Source organism: Sinocyclocheilus grahami, unplaced genomic scaffold (assembly GCF_001515645.1).
Source record: "Sinocyclocheilus grahami isolate Dianchi unplaced genomic scaffold, SAMN03320097.WGS_v1.1 scaffold313.1, whole genome shotgun sequence".
In the NCBI taxonomy this organism is placed as follows: domain Eukaryota; kingdom Metazoa; phylum Chordata; class Actinopteri; order Cypriniformes; family Cyprinidae; genus Sinocyclocheilus; species Sinocyclocheilus grahami.
In genome coordinates, this window is record NW_015505492.1 from 1,005,121 (window position 1) to 1,020,264 (window position 15,144).

Consider the following 15,144-nt stretch of genomic DNA (forward strand, 5'->3'; position numbering starts at 1 on the left):
TAACCCAACTGTTGGCCTCGTTGCTATGGATGATGTCTGCATGCTTACTAACTATGCACACAGTGATTGGCTGATTGTCTCTGTCAGAGATTTATACATAGAAATATTGTACAGCACAATTTTATGTTGCCATATTCAAATAAAGGTTTAAAAATAAAAATGTTAATTGCCACATTCAAATAAATATTTTAAAATGCAGGCTAAGAGTCACTAATTAAACAAGTATATGTTTAGCTAATTGTCAGCCTCTTACATGTATGCTTCTTGTAAACAATTAGTGAATATGCATATAAACAGCCTTTTAATTAACAGAGTGGAATAATCATGGCTGATAGTAAGACATGCAAACGTAAAAGAAAACCAAACTAGACGCAAGAAGACCTGTTACTTCTTGCCCAACTGGATAATGAAAGCAAGGATATAGGGTAATCAAAGGAAATTTGTCCCAGACTAGTTCTACAACTGTCATAATACCCCCGCGATTAAGACGATATACCTTTTTAAAAGCCCATTATCGTCAAATGTTTCTAAAATGTTTACATTCCAAGGCAGATTGCCGGCAATAGCCATTTTAGTATAGTTGTGGTTCGGTCTTAATGACTTAAGAGTCCTCTTCACTACTCCTAACGTTTCACAGATTTAGGAGCTAGTTTTAGTGCTAAAATTCTTTGTGAAATACTCTTAGAGCAAAAATTTAAGACTGACACGCCCACGATTTTCTCCTAAATTGACAAGTTATGAGCTACTTTTAGCCTTAAGATGTTTTGTGAATACGGCCCTGGTTTCTAGAAGGGATTGTAGTTCTTTCTCTCATTAAAGCCATTAAGTACACAGTTTTGTGCCTTTATATTTTGTCTAATTTTAAATTAATTTTTGCTTCAAATCAAATTTGTAATGTTGAGATACACCTCATTGTTGGTTAGTTTGGTTCATGGCGTATAACTCTTTAACAAAAATCTTTACTCTTTAAGATCCCTATGGGGAACATAAAAAAAAACATATGGCAACATACCTGTGTTACTTTTATGTTTCTTGTATCATGCTGAGGACTTTTCATATAATCAAGATCAGTTAAAATAGCTCATTGGCTGTCTTGACTAAAATGGTTACTACAACTACTGACTGTAATAAAAGTTGGCAGGGAGGACGGTATTAATTTTAATATAGGCTAAAGGCTATACGATGAGCATACAACCTTTGTCAAATGGCTAGAAGCTCAGAAGTCCAGTTTTATTAAAAGAAACCTGAACTGAAATTAATGTAGGCTATAGATTAATTTTCTATGGTTGTATATGTAATGTTTGTCCTCATTTGTAAGTCGCTTTGGATAAAAGTGTCTGCTAAATGACTAAAAGTAAATGTAAATGTAACGTTCATCCGGTTGCTGCTAGGCGGACTGTTTTCCCTTCACTTTTTTTCCTATAGTGCAGTGGTTCTCAAAGGTTTTTGGTCACGCCCCCCTTTAACCCTATAAAAAAATATTTTATAATATTATAAACTCAAATCAATATTTCATGTTCATGGAGCTGTGTAATAAGGTGGATAATCAGCCAGTCGATAGCACAATAATAAACCCCTTTTAAGCTTTGATTTCAGTGTCAAAACATTCTTAGTAAAAAGTAGGACTTTTCTAAGAGTAGGAGACTTTTATAAAGAAGCTAAAAGCAACTTTCAGTAAAGTCTAAGACTGATTCTTAAGTGTTGACTGAGGTGACACTTAAGTGTTGTGAACTAAGCACTACAATGATGTCAACCCAAAATGGCCGACCTCGACCTCTGAAATAGCCAATAGTGCTCATATGAAGTCACAGCAACACAAAACCAATCATTTAATGTAAATGCAATGAAATCATTTCATTAAGACACTGAAATATTTTCATATTTAAAATTTTTTTTTTTTAATGCTTTGCATTGTGCAAAATTATCACTAATTATTACTGATGCTTTATTTTCTATTGGTATGTCTGCTCATTTACAGTTGGAGCAATGATGTGAACATGAGTTCCATCAATGGCTCCAACAACTCCAGGAAAGCCCACAATCCTCATAAAAGTGGCTTTTTTGGATCATGGTTTGGCGGTTAGTAGGAAAGTCAACGAACTGCAATATAGTAGTGGTCAAAAGTGATGTTTGACATCTTCAAATTTGACCACCCCTAATTTAAAAAAAAAAGGTGCAAGATTTTGTAAGCATATTGCATAGTTGCTTAGAGTCAGTTGTTTTATTTGTGATAATAATGCAATGAAACATTTCAAATTGTGCGGTCATCATTTTTTGCCATGCTGTCATACAAAGAAATTATGAACATATGCAATAACAAGAGGACCAATGAAATATGAATAACTTATGTTGTAGTCAATGTGACATCACAATGTTGCCAATTAGTGATTTTGTCACTGGATTTAGTGACTTCCTCACCCCTCCCAATCACTCTCCCACTGATCTATATTTATATTTATATAGATCAGTGAACTCACATTTATGATGTCATCAACTTTCAATTGAAAGCAGTTGGCAACACCGGTCAGTGTTTTTTTCTTTCATCTTCTTCCCCATTCATATTTTGATGGTTTAAGTGAAATGTGGAGTCATTAAAAAAACCCCTCCACACATCCCTTTTGGCCACTGTTGTGTTTGGTGGGGTTAGTGCCACAATATTTAAGACCCTGCTTACTGTGTCATCACCGGTGCATTGCTGCAATTTTCAAGCCAAAACATGTAATTACTACTTTCATTTCTGCAGTTAGAGCATTGACTTGTAGAGTGGAAGAAGTGATTACATTTCTTACTTTGTCCGTTACAACAATAAAAAATTTGACTAACTTGACAAACATGTTTGTATCATTTTATCAACTCCATATCATCATACACTTTACCAATCACATCTCCATCATATATAAATGTCAATGTGTGTATGTATATATATATATATATATCTCTACATACAATAAACAAAACAAACATTCTTTAAACATTTGAGGGGGTTTCAAGGAGGAAAAATAAATAAATAAATAAAATAAAGGGTTCAAAATCGTACCAGTCTTAAAAGGACAGAGACTCATACATGGTTATATACAATTCCCCAAGGGATTGATTATCTTTGGATAAGTATTTTAAAGATTCTAAGTATTTTTTACATTCATTTTTAAAGCAATTTAAAGAGGGTTTACTGTTATTCCACTTACTTTTGTGTATATGATATTTACCCATTGTAATAATAATGTTTAACATCAATGACATGTTTTTCGAAAGACCATCTGCACAACCAAAAACCAAAACCTGAAACAAATTCATTAAAGCCAGAACTTCAATGTGACTGGACAAGAAAAAAATTAATGTTCAATGGTTTCAGGCTCTTCTAAACAAAAAACACAAGGATCTACTTCAAAACGGAATCTTTTCCGTAAAATTTCAGCAGCTGGATACACATTATTAATAATCCTAAACTGAATATCCTTCATTTTCGGTAGAATTGGCCATTTAAGATAATTACAGAATTTGTTTTTTAATATTTTATTTTCAAATTGTTTTCATTTTGAAGGTGTATTGAAGTCTGCAAATAATTTACATTTGAACACATTCCCTATTACTTTGTTCTTACATTTTTTGTCCCCAATATATACTTCTCCAATCTTTAACTCAGGCAATTTAACGGATACATTTGAATAAGTAAGAGTGTTTTGTATTAATTGTTTTAAAGCAAGAGGGATGGCTTTACACAAAGTATTAAATTCTCTAAAGGAACATTTTATCTCAAACTTCTCCATGAATGAATTATGTTGAATAATTTGACCAGTTACATCTAAAAGATCTACAACATATAAAACATTTTTTCATACCACTCTTGTTTGAATACTGTCTTTCTCCTTATTGTAAAGGTTCTGTTATTCCACAATGTAGAACCATGCGGTGTAAAATTTGGGGTGAATATCATTTTCCAATAATACAGAATCTGTTTGTGGAATTTTGAAAGCTTAATTGGCAATTTGGAAACCTCAAAATCACATTTTAGCAAAAACTCTAACCCTCCAACTTTCTTGAATACACACTTTGGTATATGAAACCACATTGAGTTAGGCTGTGCTAAATACGTTTTAATCCAGTTCAGTTTATTGTTACTCCTAACTAGGTTAAGAGACCTCTCCAGCTCTCTTAAATAATTCAGGAGCTGAGACCTAGTCTTGACACTTAGGAACCTTTATGAATCCCTCTTGAAAGTGAAAGTGAAAATCTTATTCTTAAGTCTAGGAATAAGAGTAAAATTGCGTCATTCTTAGAATTGTGACACACTTAAGACTAAAACTGTACTCTGAGCGGCTTTATACATACGGCCCCAGGACTTACCACGCCTGCAGTTCATCCGATCGGATCTCTCGTCTACGCCAATGTTTTCCACAGCGACAGATATCTGAGTAACTCCTTCCGCTCCGGCTACAGGCTGCGTGCGCACAGCCACAACGCTAACAACATCGTTTACTGTCCTCACATTTGACCGCGGTTTTACTTTAGGTAAGTACACGAATAATATCTGCATACAATAACCAATGACTGTATTGTGGTTTGAAGAAATATTTGATTTGAAAGAATGTTACCAGTTATCAGCTGAATTAGTTTAACTAATTAGCTTAACAAGTAAATGTATGCTCAATCTCCACAACCTAGTACAAGCTGATGGTTTGACTTTGTTTTGTTGTTTTTCTTTACGACAAGACTAATTAACTGTTGACTTGTTCTTGATGTAAGCCATTTCTTACTGTACTTTAAATATTTCTCTTCCTTAAACACACAGTCTGGTGTTATTATTCCAGAACACACTTTAAGTGTGTGTGTGTGTGTGTGTGTGTACACACACACACACACACACACACACACACACACACACACAATCTAATAAAAATGCATCAAATACATCTTTAGTGAAATGGTAGGTCTCATTTGTTGAAGATGAGGAATAGCAATTAATCTGTATACCTCAGAAGGGCTTTAAGTTATTGTTTTTCTTTCTTTTTATCAGAAACGCAGATAGTTGAAGATGACAGACCGTTACAACATCCACAGTCAGCTGGAGCATCTGCAGTCGAAGTACATCGGCACAGGCCACGCAGACACCAGCAAATGGGAATGGCTGGTTAACCAGCACAGAGACTCATACTGCTCCTACATGGGCCATTTCGACCTTCTCAATTACTTCGCTGTCACTGAGAACGAGAGCAAGGCTCGAGTCCGCTTTAACCTGATGGAGAAGATGCTGCAGCCGTGTGGTCCCCCAGCTGACAAACCTGAAGATGCTTAGGACCGTTTTGACTCGGTCCCTACAGCCGGATGTTTTCTGTTCATTCAGTGCTGGGTGACCTTTGAATCCTCTTGCTTGTGAACCAGTCAATGTTTTCTCTTTTTTTTTATGCTTCTTTTTTTGTGATATTTTGTATAGATTGTTGAATTACAGATGTGTTTGAAGAAAATAAAATTGATACCTTATCACAAATGCTTTGTATTATTATTATTATTATTATTATTATTATTCATTTTGATAATTACAAACATTTTACAAGAAATTTATATTTGTTCAGCAAGGGCCCAGTCATCTGATCAAAAGTGACAGAAAAGACTTTCATAATGTTACAAAATGTTTCAAATAAATTGTTCTTTTGAAGTTCCTATTCATCAAAGAACTTTGAAAAAACAAAAATGTATCATCTTTCCACACTAAAAAAAAAATTAAGAAATGTTTCTTGAGCAGCAAATCGGCATGGAATGATTTCTGAAGGATCATGTGATCATGGCTGCTGAAAATGTAGCTTTGCCATCACTGCAATAAATTACATTTGAAAATACATTTTTTTAAAAAAGACAATTGTTTTAAATTATAAAACAGTATTGCACCATATTACAATTTATTTTTTTTTTGGTCAAATAAAAGCAGCCTTGTGAGCATAGTTTTTGTGTGATTTTTTTTTTGGTGAATAAAATACTTGCTAACAACCAGTTATATACAGTGGGTACGGAAAGTATTCAGACCCCCTTAAATTTTTCACTCTTTGTTATATTGCAGCCATTTTTTTTTTTTTGGTCAAATAAAAGCAGCCTTGTGAGCATAGTTTTTGTGTGATTTTTTTTTTGGTGAATAAAATACTTGCTAACAACCAGTTATATATAATGTAGTATGTTAAAGGAATAGTTCACCCAATTTTGTCATAATTTACTCATCCTGAAGAATGCTGGTAATCAACCAGCTGATGGTCCCCATGGACTTCCATAGTATTTCTTTCCCTACTATGGAAGTCAATGGGGGCCATCAACTGTTTGGTTCTTCAAAATTCTTCAAATGATCTTTTGTGTTCAACATAAGAAAGAAATTTATACAGGTTTGGAATGACATGACGGTGCGTAAATAGTGACAAATTCTAAGTGTCTCTGGGTTGGCTGAGAGTCTGAGTGGGGGGTCTGAAACCCTCCACTTTAGCAAGGAAAGTTAAGGTTGGTCTAATAAGTGATTTACTTTCAATGTGAAAACGGATCCATTTACATGATCATGAGATTAAAAAGTATGGAAAAGCTGCTTCGATTTGCTGTGGCATATTTCTCTATATAAAAGGAGTGGATTTTTCCAATGTTTGTCTGGATAAATCAGTGCAGAGGAAATTTCGTATCACCATGACTTCAGTGATAAGAGATTTGCAGCGTGGCAGTCAGCGGTTGCCACTAGCATAGCACGGCAAATCCTCGCCAGCTGGCCACACAGTTTGAGTTAGTTCTGCAGTGTCAGGATCAGGAATAACATACTGGCACAACAGATCACCGGCTGTGCTTGTGCTGAAGCTCAACAGCTATTTTTATTTTAAAATGAAAAATAATGCTGAATTAAGCTGTTGAAGAGCCCAGAAAATTCTAGAAGGTTGCTACAGAAGGAATTATGTAACAAACAACCCTTGAAGTAACAAACAACCCTTTGAGCCACTCATTACCTCCTACACAGCCAGCTTGAGCTCTTCTTTCAAACATATCGTCGCTCTGAGAAAACAGCACCTGGACTGGCCACACAAAAAGGTCATTGAGCAAACATTTCATGTCCTTCAGTGGCTGACACTAACCTTGACAGCATGCATTTACGGATGTGGCTATTGCTAAATTTAGTCAACCATAAAGCCATCACCAACATCGCTAAAGGTAAAATCTCAAATAACCATAATTTCCAGTGGAAAAGCCGTTAGTATGAGCAAAGAAAGCGCTGTCACGTGCTTGCTAAGTCTTAAGTATGTGCTAGTGCCCAAATGTGCTAATAGATTAAAGGTAATTTTGCTCCAGCCAGTCATTTATGCACAATTAACTTTGAAAATCTGTCTATCATGCTGTAATTCAATATCAGATCATAAAGTTTAAATTGAAAACGTTCTGTATGAGTACCTATCTATGATGATTAAATATGTGAGAACAGATGCCAGTACCATCTGATTAGAGGTACAAGCAACTGAAGAAGAAAAACAAGTTCATACAAGCATGAAATCAAATGGAGTGCACTTGGCGCCTGTGACGACAGCACCGGTTATGTCTAAAAGGGCTTGATGGGAAAGGTGTGACCCGCTGACATATACAATATTTGCTCTGTATGTGTATGCATAGCAGTTCCTCATACAAGAAATAGGCTGAATGTCTATTGTATGTGTGGTTTACTGTACATCTAACGTGCCACAAAATCAAAGGCGGCTTATGGATGACTTGTAGATGGATCATTACAGATCCACAGTTAGAGCACAAACTCATATGTCAATATTAAGACAATGCCCCAATGATATACAATACATGACTGTGCCGTGCGTCAATGGGAAAACAGTTCAAGAGTACAGCTGACTCGTTTAGCTCTCTTACGCACAAAGATTTCCTGGACGCAATCCAGTATTTACAATAACAGCTAGCGTCTGATTGATCATTTACAATAATGACATGTTAATACAATTATTTCGACTTAAAATCTATGTCTGGCCACTGCAGGATAATGTCGGCCTACTGTAGGAACCAGTACACCTACAATAAAAGTAGCTTATTCTAAAATGGATTTTCACCGAAATAAAGACCTAGCCTGCCTTTTAGCTTGTAGAAGTATAGAGAATAAAATGTGTATGGTCATAATTATTCAATATCTACAGCATAAAATGTCTGGTAAATGTTTCCAAATCATACAATATGAATGTTAAAATTCTTACAAAACCTGAATAATGACATTTATGCTCTCTGCTTAATAAAGAATCAAAGATCATAATGAATCCTGCTCACTTCATTAGGAATTCTTTGGCTTTGTTTTGACTAGAATCAGTTCTGTAGTTGACGGCACCATGAAATAAAACCAGCCCAGATGTCCTTGTGTCATTTCATTCGTTGCCCAAACATTCTGTAAAACAAGTGCACTCACGATGCTTGGATTCTCAGCCCATTATCTTCATGAAGCACAATAACAAACGAAGGCAACAGTGATTTGAGACCATTTAGATGTAATCGAGATAATTGGACAGGAAACAAAGGATACTAGCAATACGTTTTGATTTTATAGCTCAAAATCATTTACATTTTCATATATACACACACACACAAAATGTACATGATTTCAAGATTATGTGTATGCTCTATATATTCAAGATATGCTTTTTGGTAAAAGAACAACCACACAATTCTCGTCAGTGTTCCATTTCATTATAAAAATCACTGAAACACTGAAGAAGAAAAAAATGTAATTAGAAAGACTGAAAATATGACTAGTAGATCTATTGTATTCTATTTAGTTTAGGATTCTATTTGTTTTCTGCTTTAAAACATGAAGAATATATAGACAAACTTTAAATAGGAACTCGAGGGACTGTGAAATTCAGATGTGTACTAATCAATACTCCACTAATCCATTTAATAAAATCATCTTAACGGGTTTTCCTTGATTAAACAGCACTGAAACCTGCATAAATGTTGTATAGTATTATATATATAATAAAATTGTCCAGTAGTGACTGAGGGGGTTTCTCTTATGTACACTTGAAAGTTTGAGGACCTAAATAAAACATAGATGATAAATGCAAGTTAATGTTTTCACCATCTTTAAATGAGAAAGAAACCAAGCCAACATACTGCAATATACTAGATGTATTCACATATATCATATACAGACTGTACAATTGATTTTAAATAATTTAAGTTTCCCCAATTTCTAACTACACGAACAAAACAAAACAAAAAACTCAAAGCTGGACATGAGGGAGCGTCCAGCAAATTCTGCCTGTGACATACAATCATATATTATATAGAGCACCAAAATGTGCAATAATGGAATACAGACACGTTCTATAATGGACTAAAAGAATGGACTAGAAGCCCTTTCCGATTTAAGTTAAAACTACTGGTTCACTACATTATATAGCTGGCCACATCTTGTATATGGTCGACACCACTGTACTCAATAAAACCCACCAAATTTATGTACAACCTAAAAGCCAAATCAATGAGATGCTAGCTGGAACTTTGGGAAATAATGTGGGGGGAACTAAAATACAAGGTAAATGAACATAAATTGTATCATAAACATATGATGATAGTCTCTTCCTGAACAGAAGTTACAGATATGTTACAATATGACCACATATATATATATCAAGTAATCAGACTTTTTTGAGGAAAAAAAAATAACACTGTCAAGGCACAACATAAATCTGATTACATTCTGTTATATTCAGGATGTATTGATCTGGATACAGACAAATAATGGCAGTAATAAATCTGGACATCACGATGCCCAAATAAACCTCAATATCCATGTAATATACACTGGACCAGATACATGAGTCTTATAAAATGTTTTTTTTTTTCTTCACATGCACGGATATTCATTGATATTACTGGACTCCGCACGAATACTGCAAGAAATATGTAATATATACAAAACAAACCGCACACAAAAATCCTCTGAGCTGCACGCAGCAACAATGCGAGCCACTGATGAGTCACTGCACGCGCTTCAATGTTTTCACACTGCTGTGCTTAACCTTGAGAGAATATCAGGGACACTTTAAATTAAAAGAGTGCAAGTCTTGTCCTTAGTGTGTGCAAAAACATTACAGATATGAAAAGAAAAAAAAATGTGTCAGAACCATTGCATTGCTTTATCTTGTTTGAAGGACCCTCTCTTTCCGTTTCGGTTCGCAATGGCATCCCAGGCCTATCTTTAGCCGCGATGTAGCCCTCTAGTGGCTGAAAGCAAGAACCAAAGTTCAGCAAATGCCAGAGAAGAGCCGGCTGCCGCAGGGAGTGAGTCTGTTAGCCTCCCGGCAGGAAGCATGGCGAAGAGACAGGAAGAGAGAGCCTCGAGTTAGCGGCTATCCAGAACCCCCACAACCAGGCACCGCCTCAGGGCCGATGAAACCTGCCACAAAACAGAGAGAGCAGACGCTAGTTTAGCAGCGATGCCAGCAGACGGGACGCAGAACAGATCGGAGCAATATTTAGAGGAAACGAGGCAGTGGAAAGAGCAGCTGATGGCATCTTTTTATCACTAGCAAGTCTATTAACACGCCACTTGACAGATAAAGAACGGTGCCAGATACATACTGACTGATGTCTAATACATAAGAGATGCAAAGTAATTGCACTGTCTATGCATTTACAGCAGTTTGACCCATTCCAGGAGATCTGCAGAACGACTGATGATAGACATGAGACAATCGCCTCCCATCATGGGACTTTTCGCTGTATTTTAAGATTACACCCCTCATGCTCACAACATACTTTAGGACTTCAAGAATGTTTACTGTGGGAACGGCCCATTTCTACCTCGACAAACTGACAAAGTCGTATTGAAAAATGAACTGCAGTGGACTGTAGGTCAGTGAAAGGCTAATGTTCAATTATTATGGAAATAAAACGTTATACTGACTGAAGACCTTCTGTAATGTCTATTCAGTGCTTTACTCGTCTCCCACAAAGGTTTAAATTCATCCTCCTTTGATCCGGCCGCTAGCACACAAACGTACCTGGTAAACTGCTTGCTTTCTTCATGGACTTCCATTTCTTTGCTTTTAAATTCATTAAGTTCTTTACGTATAGCAGCCTGTGACAAGAAAAAAAGAAAGGTCATTCGTGACGATGACAACAGAGTTTGTCAAATTAAACACTTTTGGAAACGACGCGAAATGAAAAATAATTTAAAAGTTTACGATCAGTTAAAGAAATTTCTTATGCTCACCAAAGCTACATTTATTACATCAAAATATTGTGAAATATTACTACAATTTAAAATAACAGTTTTCTGTTTGAATGTATTTTAAAATGTCATTTATTCCTGTGATGGCAAAGCAAAATTGTCAGCAGTCATTATTCCAGTCTTCAGTGTCACACAATCCTATTAGAAATCATTCTAATATGCTGATTTTGGTGCTTATTTAACATTTCTTATTATTATCAATGTTGAATATTTTGAGGAAACCATGACGTTTTTTGCAGTGTTCTCTGTTGAATATTAAGTCCAAAAGTGCAGCATTTATTTGAAATGTATTTATTCATAATTATAGTATTTTAATATAATGTTCATTAAAACAGCACTCCTCATTTTCATGAACTACTGACAAGTATTTGAACTGTTGTTAATTACCATATTTTAATGCACAAGTCACATGCCCAGTAGGTGGCATCTGTGACCATACAAAAGTAATCAAATGTAAAATAACTTACATTATTGATCACACTATCCAGATTTACTCTTCTCCAAATTATACAAGAGAGACACTTACAGAGTTGATATATAACAATATAGATAGGTAATGACTATTTATCCTGTTTATTTATTATACATAATAAAGGAATGGTTGTATAGAATGAAAATGTGTCATTATTTACTTTGGAGCACATAACTTTTGTCCATAAAACAATACCAGAACCTGTCAAAGTGCTGAAAAAAGTCTTATAAAAACGCTATAAATCCATATGATTTCCTGTGTTCAACAAGAAATAACAGCAGGAAACAGGTTTAGAATTACACGAGTTTTCATTTTTGTTTAGACTGAACTACTCCCATTTTGGGAGAACCATTGAAGCATTTGTGTTCTGAAATATCTAAAATGACCTAGAAGATCTTTGAATTTAAATAAGCGATTTGAATTAGTTTATGATTCCCATCGTCTTTAAAAACAGAATTAAAATATGTATTCCAAAAATAAAATATACACACACACACACTTCCAACAGTTAGCATGGTGTATGTGCATGTGTGGCATTTGTGAGGTGCATCTTCAGAGTTCTCTTTAGCACAGCATGCACAATGTAAAGCAACAGTAAGAGAGAGGAACGGCTTACTTTGTCTGCAGGGGTTAACTTGGTCCAGGGCTTGTCAGCACGGCGATCATAGTCTTTTGCTTCTGTGACCTCCACATATTCATTGAAGCGCAAAATTCTACGGGCCACCAGCTCTGCAACTGTAGGCCGGACGCTGAGCTACAAACACAGAGCAATTCCTCGAGTCACCTTTTAATGTGTGTGCAGTCACCTTTAATAGGAGTTAAACATGTTCCTTCTAGCCTAAGTAATAGCTTATGTGAGTGAAACAATGAATGTCAAACTACATTTCTTCTTTGATAATGAAAGCAGGTTGGATGTGACCAACTTTACAAGTGAAAATATTTAGAGATGGTTTCTATACCTGCAGTCATTTGTCTGAAAAGAATTGTCCATTATTGCAGTTTCAGCTCGAATTGGTCAGTTTTGAGAAAATCTCTGTAACTGACTATTGAACCATTTTATAGATCTGGCCTATCCGCCCGATTACATCCTCTGCCCTAATTCTCTCCATAATATAGGACATTAGCAGCAAACTAAATTAGAAGGCAATAATTAAAACAGTCACAGACTTCCAGCCACCATTCTTACAACATGTCAGGAATATAAAACTCTTTATATTCCCCACTACACCTCACCCATTGTAATTAGGAGTTAGCAAGTGGGTTGCAGACACAACCAAATTAACTCTTTAATCTAATTTCACAATTAGCAGAGGAACGTCAAAAAATATTAAATAAATTCAAGTACAAGCACATAATCAAAATATCAATTAGTATCTATTAAAGTTATGCATTGAGCTACTACTAGTCTCTTGGCACACATTATATATTTTATTTTACGTCCTTGTAAAGCCAGCAGATGGCGCAATGCCCCCCAATCCACTATTTTCCACTAGATTATGTCACAGCAATGATTTTGATTCATGATGATTCATAACTTCTGGCAGCATTATGCTAAAGCAACAGGTTATGAGTTATTTGAAATTAGAGCAATATTTTTAAATTTAAAATTTAAAATAAATTTTACTTATACCTGTAATGTTTTAATATCTGGCATTTCTCATTTCTATGTATGCCCATTTTTGCCACATAAGAAAAAAAATCATGCTTTGAGAAATCATAATTATCACATAAGAAGTCCAAATTACGAGATACTTAGTCAATTATGACAGGAAATGTTTGTCCATTATTTTAGAATTGTGACTTTGCAATAATTATGATTTTGTCATATTTCTGACCGATTCAACAAATGATGATAATCTGACTTGTCTAGCAGACTGCAGAAGGTTGTACCTTTCGGGATAGCCTTCTTTTAATCTCCTGCTTGGCCTCTTGTTCTTCGTTCTCATTTTTCTCTAAAGGGACACAAGAACGATTTTTATCATCAATGTTCAGTTTTTATCCTATCCAGTGACCAATATTTGCTCTGAAATTCAAACACATCATTTGACAGTTATTGTAAAACTGTGAATAAAACTTTAAAACAAACCAAGGTAACTAAAGACTACCTGACATTGATCTGACAATGCAGATTTTTTGTCTTTCTTGTCAGAAAGCGATCATAGTACAGTGAAAGTCAGCGGAACATAACATTAAGTGATAGTCTAGAATCAAAGCATGGTCAGTGATGAGTTCAAAACTTAATTGTGTAAAATTGGCCAAATACTGAATTTGCCATGGGACCATGAGAATCGCTTGAAGGCTCATCTATCCTACACTGACCTCTTGATTTAATTGGTCCTGCTGTTGTCGTGACGTTATGCAACAATTATGTACCTACTTTTATTTTTCTATTTATAAGACAACCTAAAAATTATAATTGACACTATACTTCTTATGATATCTTTACTTATCTATATCTTATTTAATAATGTACCTCAGTTCAGGAAACAATAATAATGACTTGTTTATATATTATAACTCTAAATTTGAGACATTCAAGCCCTCTAAGGGATATTTTCTGTTAAGATCAATTATATCTCAGGTAAGCATCGTAAGCTTTAGGCAACTCTTTGTTGATTTGCTTACACCTTCCTATTTGTCAGCATATGGCTTACAGCTTGTTAGAGCAGAGCTCCTTCATCACATTCCTAGGCTTCATCAATTATATCACATAAAACCAAGGCAACAGAAAAGGTAGAACGACACAGGAATTGAGACGACACAGCGATGCCTGTGACTCAGTGAACGCCTCTCCAGCATCAGAGGCAGCAATAAGCAAGAACAAACATTAAAGCCCTGGGCATCCAAAACAAAGCAAACTGTCTACAGACTATGTAAATGAGATTGTGACAGAGGAGACATACGTTTCAGAATATTTCTCTGTTCAAGCTCTTCTGTGGTGGGCCTTTGGCTCAGCCGTCTATGGGAGGAGAAAACAAGAATCAGTCTGGGGAAACCACAAAGACTATTAATAGACTGTGTTTTGTAAAGGAAAAAACAGGCCCAATTTATACTTCTCAAAAAACTCAAGGTTACCAGAAACAAAAATTTCTGTCAACAAAAATACAGAAAATACAAAATACAAGAAAAAACTAAAATACAAGAAACAAAAATTCAGTAAGGTGTATCCAAACTTTTGACTGACAGTATACTGATTATTATAAATTGACAATGTTAGTGTCCAAAACATATTAGCAATACAGAACAGCATAGTTTAACGTACCTGACTAGTTTACAGCCAATCTGCTGCCATAGCTCCTGTCGCTCCATCTCTGAGGTCCGTGGGAGAATGTTCTTCTCTTCTAGCTCCTTCTTGCTGGGCCTGTTACCAAGTCTGATGGCAAGTGTGTCCTTGCGGCGAATTTTGCTGGCAAGTGAGCCTACAAACAGAAAAATG

The 15,144-nt window shown here is 35.3% G+C and overlaps 2 protein-coding genes across 6 annotated transcripts in view; one reads left to right on the forward strand and one right to left on the reverse strand.

Moving 5' to 3' along the window:
- Positions 1 to 4,340: 4,340 nt before the first annotated feature.
- LOC107601807 (splicing factor 3B subunit 5) lies at positions 4,341 to 5,485 on the forward strand. 2 transcript variants are annotated; one of them, XM_016294100.1, is made up of 2 exons: positions 4,341 to 4,509; positions 5,015 to 5,485. In XM_016294100.1, the coding sequence occupies exon 2, from the start codon at positions 5,033 to 5,035 to the stop codon at positions 5,291 to 5,293; it is 261 nt and encodes an 86-aa protein (XP_016149586.1). In that variant the 5' UTR covers positions 4,341 to 4,509; positions 5,015 to 5,032; the 3' UTR covers positions 5,294 to 5,485. The 2 variants fall into 2 exon arrangements, with proteins under 2 accessions (XP_016149586.1, XP_016149587.1); XM_016294101.1 differs by lacking the exon at positions 4,341 to 4,509 and adding an exon at positions 4,670 to 4,738.
- A 4,349-nt stretch (positions 5,486 to 9,834) lies between these two features.
- Positions 9,835 to 15,144, reverse strand: part of LOC107601847 (phosphatase and actin regulator 2-like) — a 39,939-nt gene continuing 34,629 nt past the window's right edge. For all 4 annotated transcript variants that reach the window (XM_016294163.1, XM_016294162.1, XM_016294165.1 and 1 more), the window contains 6 exons: positions 14,971 to 15,127; positions 14,612 to 14,667; positions 13,599 to 13,660; positions 12,325 to 12,462; positions 11,007 to 11,083; positions 9,835 to 10,399 (listed from right to left, as the gene is read on the reverse strand). In XM_016294163.1, coding sequence (XP_016149649.1) covers positions 10,384 to 10,399; positions 11,007 to 11,083; positions 12,325 to 12,462; positions 13,599 to 13,660; positions 14,612 to 14,667; positions 14,971 to 15,127 — 506 coding nt within the window. In that variant the 3' untranslated portion in view covers positions 9,835 to 10,383. The remainder of the gene's footprint in view (positions 10,400 to 11,006; positions 11,084 to 12,324; positions 12,463 to 13,598; positions 13,661 to 14,611; positions 14,668 to 14,970; positions 15,128 to 15,144) is intronic.